This window comes from Typopeltis vanoorti, chromosome 6 (assembly GCF_054136105.1).
Source record: "Typopeltis vanoorti isolate ZY-2024b chromosome 6, IOZ_Tvanoo_1.0, whole genome shotgun sequence".
NCBI lineage: Eukaryota > Metazoa > Arthropoda > Arachnida > Uropygi > Thelyphonidae > Typopeltis > Typopeltis vanoorti.
In genome coordinates this window covers 144,405,600-144,431,249 of record NC_143554.1, presented here as the reverse complement: position 1 = coordinate 144,431,249, position 25,650 = coordinate 144,405,600, and the positions used below count along the sequence as shown (strand labels likewise).

At 36.7% G+C, this 25,650-nt stretch overlaps 1 protein-coding gene across 2 annotated transcripts in view; it reads right to left on the bottom strand.

The window, feature by feature from the left end:
* LOC150106015 (uncharacterized) overlaps nt 1-25,650 on the bottom strand; it is a 387,593-nt gene that overhangs the window by 60,541 nt on the left and 301,402 nt on the right. For both annotated transcript variants that reach the window (XM_090393743.1, XM_090393744.1), the window contains exon 17: nt 17,947-18,009. In XM_090393743.1, coding sequence (XP_090249869.1) covers nt 17,947-18,009 — 63 coding nt within the window. The remainder of the gene's footprint in view (nt 1-17,946; nt 18,010-25,650) is intronic.

Here is a 25,650-nt window from a genome sequence, read left to right as displayed (position 1 = left end):
ACTTTTTTTTTGTATTCTTAAACCTTTTTTGCATTTACCATTTTTTTGTGTGCTGTGCAAGCCTTGAGAAAGCTAGTCAGTTACTAGCAAAACCGGTAGGCAATATTGTATGAACATATGTACGAATTAAAAATCCATGGTCAGTTTAACAAGTCTTATATTTTGTATGTAACACCTATCAGTGAAGAGGTAAAGTCTGTTACATATTTAACTGCTTCACTGATAGGTGTTTGATTGTCAGTATCAGTATTAAATTCTGCAAGATGGGAAAAAGTGTTCCAGTCAGTCCAGTCCATTTTCTATATGGGCATCTGGGTGGGGGAATACGGTCCTGTGAAGACATTGTCCAAAGAACAGGAAGGTGAGTGCTTACATATATGTTTGCTTCAATGTTGCAATTGAGCAGTAAAGTCATCAACGTAAATAGATGAAGTCAAATCATTGAGAGTCGTTCACAATAATGATCTCATCTATTTGCATTGGCACTAACCCACAGAGGTATTGTGACCATTTAAAGTCACCCATAAGTGGTATGGGTTCAGGCAGCTGCAAGATAACATTATCAAGACTGATTTCATTTAACTCAGTAGTAAATAAGTTGAACATACTCTAATAGAAAATCCCACAGATAGGCAAATCTGTGGGATTTTCACAGATTTGCCTTCCTATCTTTGCACAACTACTGCTTCCAGAGCAGTGTTAAGTTGGACATGACAGAATGCAGTATGACTGCTGACTAGGATAGCTACCCCTCCAAGAGCAGGACCACCTTCAGTTCTGTCTTTGTGTACAATAGTGAAATTCCTTAAGGTAGGGTACTCAGTGGGGTCTTAAGTATGTTGCCTGTAGACAGAAACAGAAAAGTTTCTGTTTCTGCAATAAAATCTTGATATCAATATTTGTGTCAACGAATGCGTCAATTGTCTACCTGACAGTTGACACATTTAGCTTTTTTTTTTTGCAGAGCAAGAGATTTGTTATCATGCTCTTTACTACCACATTAGGCACAGGCGGTAGTGCCACAACAGGCAGTTTGATCATGCCTATATTTCTGCCATTTAAAGCATCTTAATGGATTATGGATGTCTGCTCTAACAAGACAGTTGAGATATACTACTTTTACAGATGATGGAGGCTTAGGTATATCCAGAATAAAGATGATCTGCTTGGTGGGAACAGGTGACAATCCCTAAGTATCGGGATGTGCCTCACGCTTGTCACTCTGTGATCTTTAAGCTCGGAACATATCTCCTCATCAGGAACATCAAGGAGATACCATTCTGATATCACTCCTCTACAAGAGTTGAGTGCTTTATGAGGCGTTGCTGTGACAGGTATTCCACCCACTGAAGTTGCTACCAAAATAATTTCTCTGAATGTTGCTGACATGATGTCCACAAGGATATCACCAGAACATAATTTCTTAACAGCTATGGGAGATCTTGCCAGTCCTTCTACACCCTTCTGAACAAAGAAGAGTGGCATTTTCTCTATTGATTATATAAAGAAACCAGTGGAGAATTCATGACAAAATAAACACACGTAAAACCACAGTAATAGGTTTTTTAATACATAAATATTTCGATCTAAGTGTCTTAAGACATCGTCAGTACAATTGGGAACAATACTAGGAATAATGTACAGATAGGGCACATGAATTCAATGGAATCCAAATGCGTGCAGCAGCACTTTCTAGTGTTTAAAAAAAAAAAAAAAAAAAAAAAAAAAAAAAAAAATTATTTCATCATCATCATAACGACCCATAGGCTCATTGCCCATTGATGTCTGAAGCCTGCTTCACTATCTTCTTCCACCTTTCTTTGTCCAGTGCACAGTGTTGCAGTTTTTGTACACCCATTCTACACCAGTCTTTTATATCGTCTATCCATTCTCTGTATGGTCTACCTCTTCTGTTTAAACCATCCAAAATACCAAACATAAATGTCTTTATCTTCTGGTCCTCACTCATTCTACAGATGTGTCCAAATAATTGCAGCTTCCTTTTTATAATCTTCTGAATTAGATTCTGTTTTGGATATATCTTCTGATAGAGCAGCTCTTCAGAAGATATATTATTGGTGATTTTCTGTACCCATCCTATTCTTAGAATCTTCCTGTAACAAGTTCTTTCAAATGCCAAAATTCTTTTTTTTTTAATTCCTTATTTATTACCCACGTTTCAGATCCATACAGTACACCGCTGAAAATGCATGTTTCCAGTACTCTTAGTTTTGTTTGCAGGCTGATCACTTTACTTTTCCAGATGTTATCCATGGTTTGTTCTTCCCTTTGCAATCCTGTTCTTTTTTACAGTCCAAGTCATATGTCAGTTTACTTCCCAAATATGTGAATTGTTCTACATTTTCTATATCAGTTCCATCCACTTGTATCTTTTGTTTCATGTTCTTCTAATGAAATACCAGTGTCTTTGTTTTTTCCAAGTTCATAACAAGTCCAAATCTCTTCCCTTCCCCATTTAACAGTTTCAGTGTTTTTGTAGTTCTCTTTCGTCTTCTTCAATAATAACAATGTCATCTGCAAATCTCAGATTGTTAATTCTCATTCCGTGTACAGATATTCCTTTGGCATCTTCCTTCAGTTTATCCACTGCTCTTTCTAAATGTGGGATGAAAATGCTTGGTGATATTGGGTCTCCCTGTCTAGTACCTCTGCTTGTTTTAAACCATTTCCCCAAATCATCACCTATTCTAACTGCTGCAACTGCATTTTGATAAACATCTTTTAATATACCTATTAGTTTTTTTATCAATTCCATAGGATTCCAGAACTGCTAATGTCACTTTCTGGTCAATAATGTCAAATGCTTTCTGAAAATCAATAAAGCAAGTATATATGTTTTTGTTTTTTCTCCTAGTTTTCTCTGCTATTAACCTCATTGTCAAAATCTGTTGAATTGTAGTTCTATCCTTCCTAAACCCTGCTTGCTCATCTGCAAGGTATGCTTCCAATTGTGTTCTCAATCTTTTTGTCAATATGATCATCATCACTTTACCAAGGTGATTTATCAAGGCAATTGTTCTATAATTTTTACATTCTAGCTTATTTCCTTTCTTGTATAATGTTACTAATATTGATTTCACCCACTCCTCTGGCATTTTCCCTTCTTTCCATACCGTATTACATAGTTGGTGCATTTCAGTAACCATTCTTTCACCACCATATTTAATAATTTCTCTAGTAATGTTATCGTTACCAAGACTCTTGTTGTGTTTTAGCCATCCTATAGCTTTTTCTACCTCTCCTCTTAAAATGTCCATATCATGCTCATTAACTGGTGGTGATATCTGCTTCAATTCTTCAGTCAGTTTCCCAACGCTATCTGAATCTAGTTTTTCTTCATATAACTCACTACAGTATCTTGTCCACCGCTGTACAATTTTTTCTTTATTCATCAATACTTTGCCTTTTTTCATCTTTAATTATGGTCTGTTTTGGTTGCCACTTTCTATTAATGGTTCTGATAATTTTGTATACCTCCCTTGTTTTATGCTCTCCATAGTACTGTTCTATATTGTTTGCATTGGGCTTTTAACCATTTCATTTTATCCATTCTGACTGCTTTTTTTCACCTCATTACACTTTCTTCTATATTGCTCTTCTATTTGTTCTGATGTATCCCTTATTATCTCCAACATTATTTTCTTTGCAAAATCACTAAACTATGGTCCAAACATCAAGTTGAAATTAAAAAAAGAAATATAAACCCCAACATCAGAATAGAAGACGAATAAGTGAAGCAGAAATAGGAAGAAGGTACAGAACAGTGTTAGAAGAGAAACTTAAAAGTGTGGAGAAAGAAAAAAACTCGAATTTAAGAGTGAAAAGAGTAATGAAGGCGAAAGAAGATGCAGTTGAAGAAACAGTACCAGAAGAAGAGAAGATGAAGGCACAGTTTTTAGTGATGATTGCAAGTTAAATCTGGAAATGGACAACAGAATAAGCAAAGCTGGTAGGGTGAGTAGCTAGCTGAATAAATTTATGCAGAATAAGAGAGAAGTTAGTCAAAACACCAAACTAGCAGTCACATGTAGGGTTCCATAGGGATCAGTACTGGACACTTTGCTTTTTAACCTTTATGTCAATGATATTGTCACTGGGTTGCACAGAGATATTTATTCAGTTATTTGCAGATGATGTGAAGCTTGGGAGGATTAATAGTAATAGTGCTAATGTTTGTTCTTCAAGAGGATCTGAATAAGCTGGAAGGGTTGGCAAATGAATGGGGGTTTCAGTTAATGCAGCTAAATGTAAGCTGTTGAAATTTGTGATTCACAGATGGGTGGCTGCATATACTATTGTCAAACTGCTGCTGGATGAAGTTGATGAGGCAAGAGATGTTGGGTAAATACTGATAAAAATTTGAAGTTTAGGGTAGATACTGAAAAGGTAGTGAAGGCAACCCAGATGATTTCTGCAGTACTGATTTTGACCAGAGATAAAAGACTGCTGATACCATTGTATACAGCCCTAATCAGGCTGCATCTGGACTACTGTTCAAAGATCTGGTCACCAAGATTTGAATAGGATAAATTAACTCTGGAGAGGGAATAGAGGTGGATAACCAACTTGATATCAGTATTCTGTAATGTCAGTTATGAGTATAGAGTTTGGTGAAAAGAAGATGAAGGAGTGACATAATTGACACATTTAAACTTTTAAAAGGTATTTACAGTATAGAATTGACACAGGGAGATTTTTCATATAGTAGAACTGGGAGGGCTAAGGACAAGAGGCCATTTCAGGAAGCTGTGAAAAGTCACTTTTTAGCATGGAGTGTAGTTGGACTATGGAATTCATTCCTAACAAAGTAGAGAATGGATTTAAAGGAGTTGTATGATACTTTGTGTTATCTAAGATGGATTTCTTATGATGAGTCTTATGACTCCAGAGAAGTATGGAATAATAATACTGATAATAAAACCAGCATTAAAAGAAAGACTTTGAAGATAGGCATGAATATGGAAAACATCAGCTATATAGAAGAAGTAAAATATTTCAGCTGTTTAGGCTGAAGAATTTGCTGTATACAAGAAAAGTGCACCAATTTTAATTTATGCATCTGAGAGCTATATTAGAAATTATCAGACTAGAGATCACAGAAATGAAAGTTCTGAGATACGTTATGGGATCATATAAATTTAGCCATCAATGGAAGAATTATATTAAAAATGAAATTATTACCATGAACTTGACATACTATTCAGAAGTGCATAAGCCAAGCTGATTGAAGGTTAATAGTTCACTTAAACAGAATGAGAGAGAAAAGGTTAGGGAATTGTTTCACGTTAGGACTGCAGGAAAAGACCCAGAGGAAGACTAAGATCTAGATGGAGTAATGCAGGAAGTGGTGTAAGCAAACAAAGTTTGCACATGAAGTAACTTCAGGAGTGGCCAACTCATATATAGAGATTAATGACTTCACATCACTTGCCTTAGTATTCCATAATGCAAAGCACATATCCTTATGGACATTTATAATACTATGCATTATTATGGGAAATGCATATAATTAAACATGTCCATAAGGATATATGCTTGGAAGACAAGTGATGTGAAGTCATTAGCCTCTATATGCGAGTTGCCCAGTCCTGAAGTTACTTCAGGCACAAACTTTGTTACACTTGGATAAAGGATTAAATCAAGAATATACTTTTCTTGGAATCTTTAATTTATAGTATAGCCAAGTGGAAAAACTTCCAACAGTAAGAAGTGCCTCAGATGACAAAAATATAAGATCTGACGACACAAGAATCATAACAGATAATAAACTAATTCATAGGAAATTATCAACACGAAGATATCAACAATTTAAACTTATCATGTAATACTGTGGAGAGGGCACAGAGGTGGATAACCAATTTGACATCAGAATACATATCAGGAATATGGTGATAGTGATTAAAAAAAACTAAAGAGCTTACTTAATGCAATTATGATTATTAAATTATCAGCTGCAAGAAATTAACATAAACTGGGTTGTATATTGGCCAAAGGATTTTAATAATTGATACTAAGTAAAAAAACATCAACAAGTTTCACCAACTTAGCTGTCTGGCTTCGTCAGGGTGTATAAAAGAGATACAAAACAACTTAAACTGTTCGTGAAGGAATGAACCGAATACAATTGTATTTTTTACAAATACAGAAGACTGTATACATCAAATGCATGGAACGTGTATGATATCAACTGTTGTTATGCAAGAACGTTAATATTTAGTAATTAACAGTGAAATTTAACTCTGGCATGCTTAATGATCTTATGAGGGTCTTCCAAATATCAGCTATAATGAAACCTTGATTTCTATTGAGGTTGCGTTTAGAACGGATGACTGCTATAGCTTCTTTTATGTTTCGGGAGCGGAAATCTTCTTCTAAATAAGGCATGGAGCTTTTGTCCCATTCGATGGTATGGTTTGTCCTTGAGAAATGAAGGGATAAACCAGAGTTGTCTTCTCTGTTGTTGTTTACATCTCTGATGTGTTCTCTTTTTCTTATTTCCAAACTTCTTGAGGTCTGACCAATGTAATTTAATCCACATGAACAGGGGATGTTATTGACACCAGCATATTTGAAGAAGGCATAACTGTTTTTCAGAGATCTTAAAAAGTGGTGGATAGTGTTTAAAGGTTTAAAAGTCAGTCGTATTTCATGTGGCTTGAGGAGTGCAGCAATCTTTTTAGAAACTGATCCATTCTAAATTTCGCTGTAATTACAGAACGTTCCTGCATAACAACAGTTGATATCATACACGCTCAATGCATTTGATGTATGCGGTCTTTTGTACTTGTAAAAAATACAATTGTATTCGGTTCATTCCTTCACGAACAGTTTAAGTTGTTTTGTATCTCTTTTATACACCCTGACGAAGCCAGACAGTTAAGCTGGTGAAACTTGTTGGTTTTTTTACTTAGTATCAATTATTAAAATCCTTCGGCCAATATACAACCCAGTTTATGTTCATTTCTTACATTCATTAGATGGTCGAAAATAATATAGAGTCATTATAAATTATCAGCTACTATTCTGATTATATCTATTCACTCCTAATAGATAGAGCTCCTTGTTAAGTAATAGTAGCTATACTACTAGTTTTCACATCTTACTGACATTAATGGTTATAAGGTATTAACAAAGCTTTATCCTACTTTAAAACTTGGATAAACTTGTTCATTCTTCTGTGGATTTCCTTTGCTCTTTGATTCACAATTCTAAAGCCTCCATAAAGAAACAATGATTGAAATACTTTAAAAAAAGAACTTAATAAGGATTCAGAATGATGATTGTTAATTTTATCAAAAACTTAAATAAAAAATCCATGTGTGGATGTCCTAAGTATGAAAGGCAATTTAACAGTTGTGAAGATACCTCACCCTAACTTTTTTCCTCCTTTCCTTTACTGTTACAAGGTGATCAGCATTCATTTTACACAAATTATGGACTCCACAACCATGTTTTAAATAATTATTTTAATTTCCTGACGTTTTGACCTTCATATTAAGTTAAGGTTATCATCTGGAGTATACACATATACAGTATATACAAGTATATACAGAGACAAGTTAAATTACATTTCACATAGTATACTGAAGAGACAATGATTTGATCAGCGGTTATTCTACTGGCTTGACCTCTAATGAAAATAAAATAAAATTACAATAAATAAATGAAATAAAATAAATTAACTACATCAAAGCCATATTCTATTTAAGGCAACATCAGAAAAACATTCTTTCATATAGATAGTTTTGTTACAGTGGAAATGATGTCCTAATTTAACATGACAATTGTTATATTAGGTTTAGGATCCTGGATTACCTATGGTTCTATTTAAAATTAACTCTTAGAGAGTTAAGTGGATAGAATATGTGCGTTCCATATACTTGGGATTTTTAGATCATCATTATTGTTAAGATTAGGGTGATTGATAAGAATCTCTCAGGCCTCCTTAAATTTACATTCGTACCATGTTTTGGTGTGATGTAAACAAGAGGTGCTTTTCCAACCAATTCTATGTAAAGTGTTCAGGGCATGATCAGAAAGACCAGCTTGACCACAGTTATTATATTTAATGTGTCATTTATGTCCCTTTTTTTTTTTCTGACAGGAATTGTGCAGCCTGTTTCTCCTATATAGGGCAAATTACAGGTGCAATGAATATGGTATACTCCAGGGCGGGCCAGTGGATCCTTGGATGAGTTGAGTAAGTTCTTTAATTTTGCAGGAGGTTTAAAGGTGATTTTAAGGCTGTATTTTTGATAAGAATTTGTCCTATTCTGTTTATTTTTCTGATATCCCTTTAATGTAGGGAATGGTTACAGTTTTATTTAGTCTTGTTTATTTTTGTTTTTAAATGAGGTCTTGAACAGAATTTTGTTGATAGTATTTTGGCTGTAACTATTTTTTAGGATGGTAATGTTGATAACTTTTAATTCATCTTTAAGTGCTTGTTCATTGGAGCAAATCTTCAAAGCCCTGTTTTTAAGTGTATTAATGACCTCTAGTTTTTGTGTTGGGTGGTGGTTCATAATGATTTACACACTGATAACAAAGAAGCAACAACATGATTGCTTTATGGTAGCCTAGTGCAATTGATACGATTGCTTCGTGGTAGCCTAGCCTAAACATTAATGAATGAGCAGTTATAAAATTTTTATTTTATGTTAACTAATTAATTTAACTAATTAATAACAGTTAATTTTATGCAGTTATGATTTAACACTGCATCTTTATGTCTGTTTACATTTCTCTTGACTGCAAGTGGCCATGTACTTTCTGTAAGTGTTTGTGTGTAAGTTTTGATATGTTTTAACTTTTCATAGTAGATTTGTGTATACCTTATGGTTGTCAATGATAAAATAAACTAGTATCTACATATATTTTATGCATTCATGACATACCTAACTTTTTCTTAATTTTTTCAATATTTCTAAGCTAGGTGGTTTGTCTGCAAGGTTTTTTTTGAATCATCACAAATCTCCCAAATATTTTCCAATCTATTTATTCATAAAAAAAATATGTAGAAGTGGATCCGCACAGTTCCAGTTCAAACACATGTACTTCAAGGGTGAACTGTATATTACATCTATTTGTCACATTGTGGCATGCCACAATACAACACTCACCGCTCATTTTGAGATACCTCCTGAACCTCTACACTGTATTCCGTACACAACTTTCTGATACTCATCCAATCCAAAAATTTAATACTAGTTCTACCACACACACACACACACACACACACACACACACACACACCTACCTTCTGGTATATGACTTCTGGAATTCCAGTTTATCTTAGTATTAAGACTTGCTTTCAACTATTCTGAATTGAAACTATTGAAATGATTTTTCACAATAATTATTCCAGACAGATTTTTCAGTCACCTCCTAGATATTTTGCCACCTAATGATATTTATATTATATATTTATGTTACATACATTTTATTTTATATTTTATATATTGGAGAGAATACAGAGGCGAGTGACCAAGATGGTCAGTGACTTGTGCAATAATGATCCCTATGAGGATAGATTGAGTTGGGGAATGCCCCCTGTAGACATGAGAAGGAAGTGTGATATATTTATGTCATATATTAGTGAAGGGGAGTCTCCATAGCTCAGCCATATATATATCCTTTGGTGAAAAGACCTGGGCTTGATTCCTGTCCATGACATAAGGAACTCTTATCAGATCTTTTTTTTTGATTAAAGGTGAGTTAACCAGTCTCATACAGAGATGTTTCCCTTCTGGAAACTCAGGTTTTTCATTCCTCAAAACAGATAAACCCGTGAACAGATACATCTACAGACATAAAATATTTACGGTAGGGTAAGAAAGGAAACAGGAAACCTCGTACTTTAATTAATATTCCCTAGTAAAAGTAGCATATGGCTACCCCACCAACCATAAGGTTGAGGGAAAATACACACACACTGGTGAAGGGTTTTCCCTAGATGAAGAGCTTTTTCATAGCGTAGTATGACAAAGGAGTAAGACAAGCATGGAACATAGCTGGCAAGTGGAAGGCAACGATAAGTGTTTGGCAGATGAAGAAATAATGATGAGTTTAAAACATGGTTTGATGAGTATCATATGTGAGAGTGAGCACCTTCTACAATGAGGCTTCATGAAGGTCATATGCTAAAAAAAATAATGTGCCCTTAGAGCATAGATAAATGTGGGGTCATTAGCTTCTGTACACAAGTAGCTTAGTGGTAAAGTTATTTCATGCTCAAACTCTGTTTGCTTAGACTTGGATAAAGAATGAAACAATAATATAATTTGTAAGCATCTTTAATTTAATTTATAACTAAGTGGGGAAAATTTTCAACACCTCGTGGTATATCACTGTTCACCTGCCTTCTTCTGGACGCAATTGCTCCATAAACCACACTCTAATATCCGTGTATCAGCAAACTGGGATGACCCTCTAATCCAAATCACCATTTGTGATTTGGATTAGAGGGCCATCCCAATTTGCACCAATTCATGCAACAGAGTTTCATGTGGAATCCTGTAAAATCTCTTTGCGAACTCTAGAAATATCACTAAGTAGCCATATCATTTATATAACTCCATTGTCACTTTATTATAAAAAGCAAGCAAATTACTAAAGCAAGACATATCCTTGCTTTAAAATGCAAGAACAGCTGCCGGACGATTGGAAGGAGTCGCTGATCACCCCAATATATAAGAAAGGAGATAAGACTCAATGCAGCAACTATAGGGGCATCTCACTGCTGTCGAATGGCTACAAGGTGCTGTCTAACATCATGCTAATGTGCCTCACACCATATGCAGAAGAGTGCCTTGGTGACTACCAGACGGGTTTCAGGAGGAGCCGTTCTACAATACACCAACTCTTCACGCTGCGCCAAGTTTTTGAAAAGTGCTGGGAATATAACCAGGAAGTTCATAATATTTTCATAGATTTTTTTCTAAAGCCTATGACTTAATGATACACCCAAAAATATAGCAGGTGTTAGAAGAGTTGGGAATTCCTCGAAAACTCCGAAAAATGGTGCAGGTGTGCATAGCTGGTTCGAGAGCAAGAGTGAAAGTAGAAGGTGACCTTTCGGACCCGTTTCAAGTACAGACCGGTGTGAAGCAGAGTGTTGGGCTTTCTCCGATTCTCTTCAATCTAGTGTTGGAAAAAGTAATTAGAAACACACAGCAAGTGGCAGGTGGAGTCAACATGGGGGTGCAAGTTAGGATTCTTGGCCACGCTGACGACCTGAACGTTATGGCGCATCAACGGGACGATGCGGTGGCATTGGTTACTGCTATTGAAGAAGCTGCAGAAGAAGTTGGCCTGAAAATAAATGCCGAGAAGACAAAATACCTTTTTATGAGTCGCCATGCTGCTCAAGATCCAGAGGGAGCTGCACAGTTTGAGAGGGTGAAGGTATTTAGGTACTTAGGTTCTTTCGTGACTGAAGACAACAAAGAGGCTGATGTCCAGAGTCGGGTAAATGCTGCGGATGTGGCCTATCATCAGGTGCATCCCCTTTTTGCCTCTCGCTTGCTGTCTTGGACTACAAAGGTGGGACTATACAAGATCGGCTTGTCTCACTGTGAGAGTCCATGCTTCAGCACCTGAGAGTATTTGAGAACAAGATGCTACAATGTATCTATGGAGGGGTCATGGCAGACGGAGTCTGGAGGAGGTGGTCCAATGAGCTGTGAGCCCGGCGTCTTTAGTGGCTGGGGCACCTGTACCATATGGACCCTGAAAGGACCGTGAGACAAGCGTGGGAGGCCCGACTCCGATTAGGGAGACCGAGAAACAGATGGGAGGATCAGGAGAAGGAAGACCTGCAGGCTGGAGACCAGAACGCGATGGACAGTTGCAGAGGACCGTGCCCAGTGGAGACGTATGGTGCTTGAGGCCAAAAGTTCCCCCCGGGCTGATAGCACCTGGCTAATGTAATGTAATGTAATGTATGGAATCCATATTGGTGATCGCTAATTAACTGATGTGTCACCAGGTAATGAAGAAGCTGATTGTTAACTTTCTCCATCACTTTTGAAAGTACTGAGGTGAGAGCACTGCAATGATAGTTAGGATGGCTGACTTTTGTCTCCCTTTTTTTTGGTTACAGGCTGAATGTGGGTTTGCTTCCATGTTGTTGGGGGAGATGCAAGTAGAATATGAAATTTTATATAGATGATACAGGATGCATCAGTTCTGGAGCACAACCGGAGGAACGCCACATGGACCAGGAGCTTTATTAGTATCAAGATTAATGAGGGTTTTCTGATGTCCTTTTAGTGAAAGTTCACAGAAAGCATGCAGTAGGCAGTTTGTAGGAGGTGATTTGCTTTGATTGTTCAGGCAGGAGTAGGAGAAAAAAAATTAATGATGCCATCCACCTTTTCCTTGAATGAGGTTACCATAGTACCATTTGAATGAAAGCAGTGGCAACATGGAAGGACAGAAGGTATTCCTAACAATCTTAGGGACCAGGTTGAGCAGGAGGCAAGTTTATTGCATTTCCTTCTTACAAAGCCTGCTTTGGAATTGTTCATAACTTTTACATGTTTTGAGCTCTTGTGTTAGATGAATGAGAAGCTGGAGTTTTTAATTTAAGCCACTGAACATAAGCTGCATTTTTATCATAGACAGCAGAGGCACATTTTTTTGAGAACCAGGACATGGATGCAGGTTGAGGGTTTACAGTTGAATTGGGAATAAAGGCTCTCATTCCAGTGAGGATTATTTTGGTTACTGGTTTAGTGCAGGTAACTCAGCTGGCACAATTATAGTGCCATAGGGTACAAGGCTGAGACTGGCAGGGCAGAGGATGAACTGTAGAGAAGCAGACTTGAATAAGATTGTGGTCAGGGTTGCCAAGGGAGAGAGAGCAGACATCTACGGTACATTGTTATTATTGTATGGGCACCTCCATAGAGTGTAAAGACTCATCACAAGACCCAATCTATCAATACAATCTGTCATACCTCTCCTCAAACCCATTAACAGATAAAGCACTCACAACTGACTCTGACAACCCATTCCACTCATTCACAACTCACCAAGCAAAAAATATAGCCCTCACACCCCAACTAACCACACTTTTATTCAACTTCCACTTCTAGCCAAGTGGTGAAACATTTCCCCTGCATTAACCCTATAAAACCTTTTAAGTAACTTAAATGTTTCTATCATATCTCCTCTTTTTCACCCATTAACCAACTTCTGCAGTACACAAATCCTCAATCTATCTCCATAAGAAACACTGCAGTGATTATGATTTGGTTGAGAATAGGGAGAATGTAAGGATGGATATCAGGAGGTTGCTGAGGAGAATGAAAAGCAGCAGTGGTGTAGGAAAGGTTGTGATTGTGTTGTTAAGATATGACAATGATGCGATGAGATGGGGAGCAAGAATCATGAATTGACATGCTGGCAGAGCTGTGTGACCAGAAGGGAGTGCAGTTTGTAAATGTGTGACATGCATCTGAGAAAAGTATAGATTTCCACAAAAACTGAAGACTGAATATGAATAGGTTCGGTGTGAGTTAACTGGAGATTGTTGATTGAAGAATGTGCAATGCGTGATATGAGCAGGGAGAACAAAGGAAGTAAGAGGTGAAGTGAAAGACCATAAGAAGTGTAACGAATGAGACTGACGCACTTGTTAATGGAAATAGTAATATGAGAGATGATGAGAGAATAGGAATACAAGGAAGGGGACACAGAAATGGCAAAGGGAGACAAGGTAGACAGGGGAACATGGCATAAGGAGAGTGAATGTTGGAAGCAGTAGTGGATTTGGAGATGATTAAATAGGAATGGGATGGTGTGGGCTGTGAGGGGGAGAGTGTAGTTGAGTCTAAGGAAATATACAGAGAAATGGAAGATATACTTAGTGTTCGCTAAACACTAAGTATATCTTCCACTGTTTCCTGCAACAATTGAAAAAAAAAATATATATATATATATTATATAGTTCATATATATCACCATATTTAGGAGGAACCCAGCTCCAGGAAATTGATGAGGCACGAGATTTAGGAGTGTTGGTGGATAAGGAATTGAAATTTAGGGGACACATTGCAAAAGTGACCAAAATGGCTCATCAAATCACTTGGTTGCTGAAGAATACGTTGACAAGCAGAGACAAGCAGGTTATTGTTCCTCTCTATCGAGCCTTGATAAGACCCCATCTAGACTACTGTGCTCAGATTTGGTCACCTAGGTTTCTTCTTGATGGGGAGGAGGTGGAGAGGATCCAGAGGCGAGTGACCAAGATGATAGCAGGTCTGTGGAATGAACCGTATGAGAATAGGTTGAGGATTTGTGGGTTGCAAAAATTGGTTGATAGGCGGAGGAGGGGAGATATGATTGAGACATTCAAATTACTGAAAGGTTTCTATAAAATTAATTCAGAAGATATTTTTGAGAACAGGGCTGGTTGTGGGAGGACTAGGGGACATCCATGGAAACTGGGCAAAAGTGTGGTTAGTAAAGGTGTTAGAGCTGGGTTCTTTACTTTTAGAGTAGTGAATGAGTGGAATGCGCTCCCTGAGTCTGTAGTGGATGCTGTGACAGTGAATGAGTTTAAGGCGAGGTATGATAGATACTATATGAATGTCAGATAGTTGTGATGAATATGATTTGGGGCCTCCCTCGATGAGTCTAATGACTCCCTGGAGTTGCCCGTAATAATAGTAATAGTAATAATAGTAAAATATATATATATGGTTGAGAATGAAAAAGCTAAAATACTCTTCTAAAATACTTTTGTCAGTCTGGATTTCAAAATCCAGACTGACAAAAGCTTGGAATGTAATACATCCAATATTACAGTGGTTGGGGAAAAAAAAAAAAAAAAAAAGAAAAAAAAAAAAAAAAGAAGAAAAAAAAAGTGAAAACAAGTGTGTTAAGTTTATTGAAATATCAATACCAGGAGATAGTCGGATTGACAACAAAGAAAATGAAAAAATTACAAAGTATCGCAATTTGCAAATCGAAGTTGAACAAATCTGGCAAAAGAAAACGAAAGTTGTTCCCATAATAATAGGTGCTTTAGGCGCCATCCCTAAAACATTGAAAAAACATCTAGAAGCACTCGAGTTAGATGGATTAAAAATTGGGCGGCAGCAAAAGGCCGGTTTGTTCGGCACAGCCTTCAGTTTCAGAAAGTATTTCCACAACTCATAGGCCCTTGGGTAGGGCTCGAATTAGTGGAATATAACCAGCCTTTTCTTAAGACTGAGGAAGCAAATCAAGCTTTGATGAATATTACACACACACACACAGTAGAATCCGCTTATTGTGATAGCAGATAAAATATTATCAATCGGCTATTGTTATCAGAATTGATCGGTTACAAAACACACCATTTAAAATGAATTAAAAGTAATCCATCTATTATATTCAAAGTTTCAGTTATTATTATTATTATCAAATCCTCAAATGTTTAGCCTTTTTTCGTCTCAGAATTCTAAGAAATAAGTGTTAATCAGGAGAAAACGTGACAAAGAACATTTGTCGAAATCTGACTTTTTGTTAATCTTCCTTTAATCTTATATCTTCCAGGCAGGTGGATAATCCTAATCTTTTTTAATCTTCCAGGCAAATGCAGGGGGGGGTATAAATACAGTGTAATTGTGATTTTTCGAGTTTATTTTCGTGCTCGCTTTCAGTAAGTGAATTTGACTTTAAGTGTTCATTAAAACAGCCCTTATGGCAGAAGTAAAAAACTTCAAGATTTATCTTTTCAAGAAAAGCAAAGAATTTTGGAATGCTATGATAAATTGCCCAAAATGAGTCAGCATAGTGCGGCTGTACATTTAAAAATTTCACAACCACTCTTGTGTAAGATCTTAAAAAACAGATCAAACATTGAAACTTCAGCTCTTACTAATGAGAACATGGATTGGAAGAGAGCCCTGATCTGGTAAGGATACTCAAGTTGAATCAGCATTAAAAATTTGGTTTAGTAATGTTTGTGAAAACAATGCTTCGATTAATAGGCCTTTGATGCATCAAAAGCAGAAGAACTTGTAAAAACAATGGGCAAACAAAATTTCACCACAACTGTTGGAATAGGTGGAAAAAGTGAGAAAATATTGTACAAGCATATTCATGGTGAAGAAAAAAGTGCTGACTTTTTATCAGCTGATATGTGGATTAAGACTGAGTCACCAAAAATAACTGCTGAATATTCTCCCAAGGATATTTATAATGCAGACGAAACAGGACTCTATTTTTGTGCAATGCCTGAGCATACTTATTTGTTTAAAAATGAAAGTAATAAAGGATTTAATTCTTCAAATCCTTTGATAATTCTTTCTTGTGTTAATATGAAAGGTGAGAAAAGAGAGCTCCTAGTGATTGGGAAAGTAAAAATCCTTGGTATTTTAAAGGTATCAAAAGTTTGCCTGTTAACTACTGTTTTAGCGCAAATGCTTGGATGACTAATGACATTTTTAACAATTGATTAGTTGAGTGGGATCTTAAATTAAAGCGAAAAATGTCAACTGCTTTATAACAGAGGTGGCAGAACTCAAGCTTCAAGTCATAGGCGAATCTCTGTGTCAGGTGTTGTGGTTACAGTATTGGAGAGGTTAGTGATAACCAGGATCCAGATTGGGTTGACAGTAGTGGTATTCTATCCGATGGACAATACAGATCTGCTAAAAGAAGGTAATGTTTTAGTATCTACTTGCTTATAACAATAAAGTGACAGGTGCATTGGACAACACAGATGAATGTACAGTAGTATACTTAGATTTTGCAAAGGCTTTTCACATGAGAAGACTTTTTCACTTTACATTTCTTTGAGAAATGCAAAGGCATTTCTCAACGGATTGTCACATTATAAGCTGATAGTTAAACCAGAGCAGATGGAGTTAGATATTAAATTAATGCAATGGATTGGAGAACATCTATCTGATATATTAGCCATATCCCAGAAGAGGAAAGTCACTAGTGGTGTGAGTTCATGTGGTCTGTTTTAGGGATGTTGCTCTTTTATCAGTATATTCATGAGATATTAATATACAGATAATATCATGAATAGTGGGGATTACAGTTCAACGTTGAAAGTGTAAAGTTTTAAAATATGGAAAATAAAGATAGGATGACGAGTACAGATTTGATGGAGATATAATTAACGAAATAAGGGATCAGGGAATAACAATGAATAGGGATTAGAGGATACACTTCTAAACTGTGAGGATAGCACAATGAATTCTGACAATAATGTGATAGACACTGACTTGTAGAAGTAAGGACATTCAAGTTCTTGATTGTCAAATGGATGAAGAGATATTTTCCATATCTCTTTCCAATAGAGTCCAGGGGCAATTGACTAATCTGGTTTTTAGTTTTTGGAATGTTTAGTATGAAGAAAGGTTGAAAAGATGCAATTTACAAAGTCTAGTGGATAAGAGATGGGTGATATAATAGAGACATATATGACATTAAGGCATTCCTAGAAGATTAATGTGGAAGAGATTTTTAATAAATCATGAAAAATGGGAGGGAGGAGAACAAGAGGTCATCCCTGTAAACTGTATAAGGAGGATGTGAGCAAAGTAGTGAGAAGCAGATTTTTTGCATGGAATCTGAATGATTGGAATGAACTGCTTGATAGCATAGCATCTGCAGAGAATTTGATAAGCTGTATGTGGAGACCTTCAATGATGAATCTTTAACTCCAGGGAGGTCTGAGATAATAATAACAATTAAAAATGTGTTAGCAAGCAGAATGTACTGTCTGAAAGTTTGGTGAGTGCAGAAACAGTAAATGAGTTTAAGACACAGTTTGATGAGCTTTATGTGTGACAGCATGGCTTCCTATAACGATCTTTTGATTCCATGAAGTTCTGATGATGATGATAATAATATTTCCACTTTAACACACTTTATAGGTGGTTATATTTAGCAAAACATATATATTTCAGAACAAACCTTGATTGTAGAAGTAACGCTTTTCAGTTCATTTTTCATTTCTTCTATTTCTGTTTTTTGGCCCTATGTCAAAATACAACATTTTTTTCATCACATGGAATGAAATATTAAATGAACAAAAGTTCACGTGCATTTCATTTCATTAGCTATTTTTTTTTTAAATATTTTTTTTTCTATTCATTAACTAAGCATATGAAAAAATGACAATAACTACAATGGTTAACATTTCTGAATCAGAAAGGTTCATATAGTATCTTCTTTTATGATAAAATTTAAAAAGAAAAGCTTATTTTATATAGAACTACCCAATTCAACCAATATTAAAGGCTAACAAATCTCTAAAATATTAAAAATTTCACTTATAGAACTTTATTTTGTGAAAGATATACTGATACTAGCATTCATTCTTGAAAAGAAAAATAAAATCATTTTGTAATGTGTAATGGTTTCTAACTTAGAAAGTTTTTTTTATTTTTTTTTTTATAATACAGATTTAAATAGAGACAAAAGTCAGTAAACTGAATAATATGAGAAGCGAAGAGCCAAAAGACCAAAACAAGATAAAAAAAAATTGGTTTTTGTTGAAAACAAAAACACTACCAGTCTGGGTAGTGACCTTTTCCATAATGCACACACATGTCTGATAATACATGCACACATGCTCATTCATGCATATACACAAGACTTGTGAAGATATTTCACATTGTTTGCTTATACTTGGGTAAAGATTAAAACAATAATGTAATTTCTTGTCAAGTGTAATGTACTTTATAACCAAGTGAAAAAGTTTTTACAACTTAAATAGTAGTCAAAAGTTTATTTTTCACTTGGTCAGACTATAATAAATTTAGTTTAATCCTTTCGCTTTTTTAGTTTGCGCCTGAAGATACTTTCAGGTGCAAACAAAGTTTGCACCTGAAAGTATCTTCAGGACTGGGGTAAAGTGGTACAACACCGGGCAACTCCTTGCAAAGGTGGAGCAAGATACCAACACTCCTATCTCAGTATCTCCAATAATGCAAAGCACATCTCCTTACGGATATGTATAATGTTATGCATTAAGGGAAGGGCCACTACCCAGACTAGTTTCGACCTTTATTGAGGTCTCTTCAATGGGAGCCAGGCCCAAGTGGAGATACCAGGCAGAAGCATTAGCAAGGTCATCTCCTCCTACAGGAGCTGCCAAATGGTATGCCACCTTTTTATTAAATTATTCTGGATTTAGATTATTATAGTCTGACCAAGTGAAAAATAACCTTTCAACATCTTTCTCTAAATCCAGAGTAATTTAATAAAAATGTTGCACACTGTTTGGCAGCTCCTATAGGAGGAGATGACCTTGCTAATGCTTCTGCCTGGTATCTCCACTTGGGCCTGGCTCACACTGAAGAGACCTCAATAAAGGTCGAAACTAGTCTGGGTAGTGGCCCTTCCCTTAATGCATTATACATATCCGCAAGGAGATGTGTTTTGCATTATGGGAGATACTGAGATAGGAGTGTTGGTAGCTTGCTCCAACTTTGCAAGGAGTTGCCCGGTGTTGTACCACTTTACCCCAGTCGTGAAGATACTTTCAGGCGCAAACTTTGTTTGCACACACTTGGATAAAGGATTAAACTAAATTTATAATATTAAATAGTAGTCATCTAGGATCCTGCAGGTCATCACAATGGTATATAGCCATGGTGGGAAAACTGCGGCTCCCAAAGCTACTCTGTGTGGCTCCTGAGACAATATTAGTTTTCACTGTCATATTTCCTAAACTTTTATATTAATTATTATTATTATTATTATTATTTCGGGCTACTCCAGGGAGTCCTTAGACTCATCGAGGGAGGCCTAAACATCATGTCCACACAACTATTCAACATTCTCACAGTATCTATCATACCTTGCCTTGAACTTGCTCACTGTCATAGCACCCACAACAGACTCTGGCAGCTTATTCCACTCATTTACCACTCTAAAAGTAAAGAACCCTGCTCTAATACCCCTGCTAACCACACTCTTGCCCAGCTTCCATAGGTGCCCCTAGTTCTCCCACCACCAGTCCTGATCTCAAAAATATCCTCTGAATTAATCCTATAGAATAATTTTAGCAATTTGAATGTCTCAATCATATCTCCAATTTTCCACCTATCAACTAGTTTCTGCAACCCACAAATCTTCAACCTGTTCTCATATGGTTCATTCCATAGACCTGCTATCATCTTAGTCACTCGCCTCTGGATCCTCTCCACCTCCTCCATATCTATAGTAATAATAATCAAATAATAATCTATAGTAGTATAGTATGTACCAACATTAGAATATTTTATTTCGTAAATGCTTTAAAGATATGTAAAAAACATATATTTCGAAACTTTAAATTTTTAGCTTTTAAATGGTAAGGGTCAAAAGGGTAGTTAAAGTGGATTTTGCTATTGTATTTGGTTGATAAAAAGTGTTTTGACATTTGATTGTCTGTGTCGCTCCTGCCAAAATTAGTTCCAAAAGTGACTACTATGATCGCTGCATTACCCACCGACTCAGCTAACTGGAGTCTGCATCATCACTCTTCATGCAGTACACACAAGTTACGTGTTTGTGGTGGTAGTGGAACTACTGTGGTATGGTGTAGATAAGTGCTTTTCTGGTTAATAAATACTTAAGATTGATTTTAGTGAAAATTATAAAACCCTTGTTTAAAATGACTGAGCAACAGAAGAGTATAAAACAGAAGACAAACAAGAAAATAGAGTGTTTAACCAACAATGGGAGGACGATTTTGTTTTACTATTAAGGGTTAAAAGGTGCTTTGTCTTATCTGTCATACTATCATAAAAAGTTTGCATCTGAATTTCCTCCTGAATCAGAACTGTGAAAAAACAAGATAAAACATTTTAAATATAATTTAGTCACTCAACAAAATAGTCTATTTTCCCTCTGTACGCCAAGTGATTTAGCTACTGAAGCTAGTTTTGTTATAGCTTGGAATATTGCTCGAAATAAACTATCTTACAGTCATGGAGAATTTGTAAAAAAGAATTATTATTATTATTATTGTTCCGGGCAACTCCAAGGAGTCGACAGACTCATCGAGGGAGGCCCTAACATCATGTCAAGAACAACTATTCGACATTGACACAGTATCTATCATACCTTGCCTTGAACTCATTCCCGGTCGTAGCACTCACAACAGACTCTGGAAGCTTATTCCACTCATTCACCACTCTCCAAGTAAAAAACCTAGCACTAACGCCCTTGTCAACCACGCTCTTGCCCAGCTTCCATGAATGGCCCCTAGTCCTCCCACCACCAGTCATATTTTCAAAAATATCTTCTGGATCAATCTTATAGAAACCCTTCAGTAATTTGAATGTCTCAATCATATCACCCCTCCTTCGCCTATCGTCCAATCTCTGCAACCCAAAAATCTTCAACCTATTCTCATAAGGTTCATTCCACAGACCTGCTATCATCTTGGTCACTCGTCTCTGGATCCTCTCCACTTCCTCCCCCATTGCGAAGAAACCCTGGTGCCCATAAGTGGGCACAGTAGTCCAGATGGGGTCTTATCAAGGCTCGATACAGAGGAACAACAACTTGTTCGTCTCTGCATGTTAAAGTATTTTTCAGAAGCCAAGTGATTTGATGAGCTGATTTAGTAACTTTTGCAATGTGCCCCCTAAACTTCAATTCCCTATCCACCAACACTCCCAAATCTCCGGCCTCATCAATCTCCTGGAGTACAGTTTCACCAATGCGATATACTGCTGCTATTCTTTTCACCCCAAAGTGCATAACCTTACACTTTGCCACATTAAATTGACATCCATTTTTCCTAGCCCAGTCCTCCAAACTATCCAAATCATCCTGTAAAATTTTGACATCCTGTGCACTCACAATTGCTCTACCCAACTTTGCATCATCAGCAAACAAGTGAACACTTCCTCTCAAATCCTTTCCTATATCATTGATGAACAAATTAAAAAGCAGTGGTTGCAAAAACAGAGCCCTGCAGCACACTACTAGTCACAAGCCATCTTTTAGACTCCACTCCTGCATAAACCACTCTCTTGTATCTCTCCTTCAACCACCCTCCATCCATCACACCAACCCTATATCTGTCCCATCTGCTCCAGTTTACTGATTAGGGTTCCATGTGGTATCCTGTCAAAGGCCTTGGCAAGGTCCAGTAGTATCACTGTAAACCCATTACTCCTATTCAGTTCAGCCGTCACTGTGTTATAAAACATGAGCAAGTTACAGAGGCATGATCTACCTTCACAAAACCATGTTGTTCCCCCATACAATATCCCATTTTCATCTATCCAATCCTGTATTCTTTTCTTGACAAATTTCTCTAAGACCTTGACAATGATTCCTGATATGCTAATCGGTCGGTAATTTACAACAGCAGTCTTGGAACTACCTTTATGCAGTGGAACTATTTATCCCTCTTTCCACCCCCTCAGGACTAACCCAGACCCAAGACTCAAATTAAACAAAATGGTCAAGGGTACTGACAATTCTTTAGCTGCTTCTCGTATGACACAAGCTGGTATACCATCCAATCCCACGGATGTATTGACATTGAGGTTATGCAATAGACTACTCAACTCTACTTCATTCACCACAATTCCCGTATAATCTACTGGTTTATTCGTTTTTTCTGCAATGTAACCACCTGGATGATATATACTTGCAAAGTGCTCACTCAGTAACTCAACTATATCAACTGATTCAGTTACCCCCCTACCATCGGCATTCTTTCAAATCATTCTGCCATGTACATTTTTCCTTTTACTTGCTACATATCTAAAAAACTGTTTAGGATTCTCTTCAGCCTGCATGGCCAATGTTCTTTTGTAATCCTTTTTTGCTTTTCTTACCACACTCGTCACCCTTCTGGCCTGCGCTTTATACCGTTCATGTGCCTGCCGGTCACCCTTCTCCTTAAATTCCCTCCATAGTTGTTTCTTTTTTTGCAACTCAAGCTTAATGGTGTTATTCATCCATTTAACCCCTACTTGATTTATTATTCGGACTCTAGGTATACAGTCAGCCATTGCTTCATGCAAGCACTTCTTAACTACCTCCCATGCACTATCAACTTCTAGTCCTTGCAGTTGTACATGCCATGGCACTGAACCAATCAAACTCCTAAGCTTGTCATACTTTCCAGCCCGATAATTCCACATGTACCCTGTCTTAATTGAAAATTCTACACCTTTAGCCACCTCCCAAGTTAAGACCCTATGATCACTCTCACCGATTGGTGGCAATGTGGTCATATTTGTTACAGCCAAATCCTCAGATGTAATTACTAGGTCAAGCACTCTCTGACCCCTAGTATTTTCCATTACATGCTGTCACAGATAGTTATCCCTTAATAACCGCATAAAATCCAGTTCCTTCCTCCCATGTGTCCTCTCCTCACTCCAATCAATGCGACCATAGTTGAAATCTCCCATAATAATTACCCTCCTTCCACTCATTTCTTCTATTTGCTTGTGCATACTGTCACCACCATCTTTTCCATCACCTTGTCTATAGCAGCACCCAATTGTATATTTAGTTCTGCTAGCCACAATCTCACACCAAATGGCCTCAAATGTGCTCTTTTCTCTATCCTGCAATTCAACTTCTATTCTCCTTGGGTGTAGCTCATCAGCTATCATCAACAATACTCCTCCCCAAATTTTATTTTCCCTGTTATTTCTGAACATACTATACCCATCACATTCAATCCCACTAGCTATATCATCTACAGTCAGCCATGATTCACTAATACCAATAACCTGTGGTCTGGAAGTGCCAACCATGGCCAAAAACTCTTCCTTCTTGTTCCTAACACTCCTAGCATTAGTGTACATGAATTTAAGACCCCCCATTATCCCCAACCCTACCTTGATGCCTTATATTAACTATCCCACTCTGATTTGTTGTCCTTATTTGCTCGGGCATATTATATTCATTCATACATTCAACTGCCTCCCTAAGGATTGTATATCTACCCCCCCCCCCCTTAATTAATCTAGTTTCCCTGAATTTGCACATCCACTACATTCAGCAACACTTTCTCAAGTCTCCTTACACCGTAACCATTCAAATGCAAGCCATCCATCTTATATAAATCCTTTTGCCCATCGAACTCACTCCACACATCCACAAATTCCACACCACTCGTCATACATAACCCACGCATAAGGTCATTCGCAATTATGGCCCTCCTTTTAAACATTTCACTGTCATACCGTGGCAAAAGACTAATCATTCTAACTCTTTCACTCTTTTCTTTTGCTACCTCAAACAATTCATTCAGGTCTTCTATCATTTCCATTTTATCTCCTTTCAAATCATTCGTACCTGCCACAACAATCATTTCTTTCACCCTTTCCTTTTGCTCTCTAATAGACAGTTACATCCTTTATGGTAGCACCAAGTTGGTACGATTTTGTCAAATCCTCTACTAACGAGTATCCATACAGCACTCTATCCTTCATTTTGTTCATGTTCACACTCATACGCCTATTTTTCCTGTCATACTTTTTAGTATTGGCTGGTTCATTCAGTCGACTTTTGCTCATACGCTCTAGCTGCTATTTTGCCCTTTGTATCGCCCCATTCAACAACGCGATCTCACTCATTGCATCTATCTCATCTTTTTTATTCTTTGTAAAATCATTAATACTATCATTCACACTTTCACAATTCTCTGGTACAACCTCGCAATTCTCACTCCAGAGAACTCCAAACTTAAACAGGTAATAGAACAAATTCCTATCTCATGCCGCACTGCTGAGAGATGTATTTCTGAAATTAGTTTTACAATCATATGTTCACTGCAGAGTGATCTGAAAAGCTGCGTTGCTTTCAGCTTAGCAATGGATGACTCTACAGACATTCAAGATATCTCTCAGCTAGCTATAATTATTCACTATGTTAAAACGATGGAAATGTAAAAGAAGAATTCTTAGACTTGATAAGCTTAAAGGAAACCACAAAAGATACTGACATCCAAAATGCACTTAACAAAGCTTTATTAAATGCTGAACTACCATTGCATAAACTTGTTAGCATTGCAACAGACAGAGCACCAGCTATGGGAGGTCAAAATATTGTCCTAGTTGGGCAACTGACACATGATATCAACTATCCTGAATGTCTCTTTAATCATTCACTGTATCACTGACCTTGAGCAATTAGTAAGCACACACTTCAAGTTCAACAATGTCATAAATTGCGTTTTAGAAATTGTGAGTTTAATTCAGACAAGTGCAAAAACACACCATGAATTTAGAAATTTTATTGAGGAGCTGAAGCTTGAAGAAAAGCTAAGTGACCTTTAATTCTACTGTATTGTAAGATGGCTATCAACTACCAATCTTTCAAATACGTTTGTTACTCTTTTTGAACCAATCATAGCTTTCATGAAAGAAAAGAAAAAGAAATACCCACAACTAGAAGATCATGGATGGGTACAGGATCTGGTGTTCTTTACAGATGTAATGCAACACTTCCAATATTTAAATCTGCACTTCAAGGAAGGAACAAAGTTATTACACAACTTGCCCAATCAGTTTTCAGAATAAAATAAAGCTTTTTCAAAGAGATCTACAACAAAGAAATTTGAGCACTTTCCCAACCTTAAATTAAGAATAATTGCTTTTCCTGATGCTGAAATTAAAGACAGTAAACTGAAACAATATGAAGGAAATT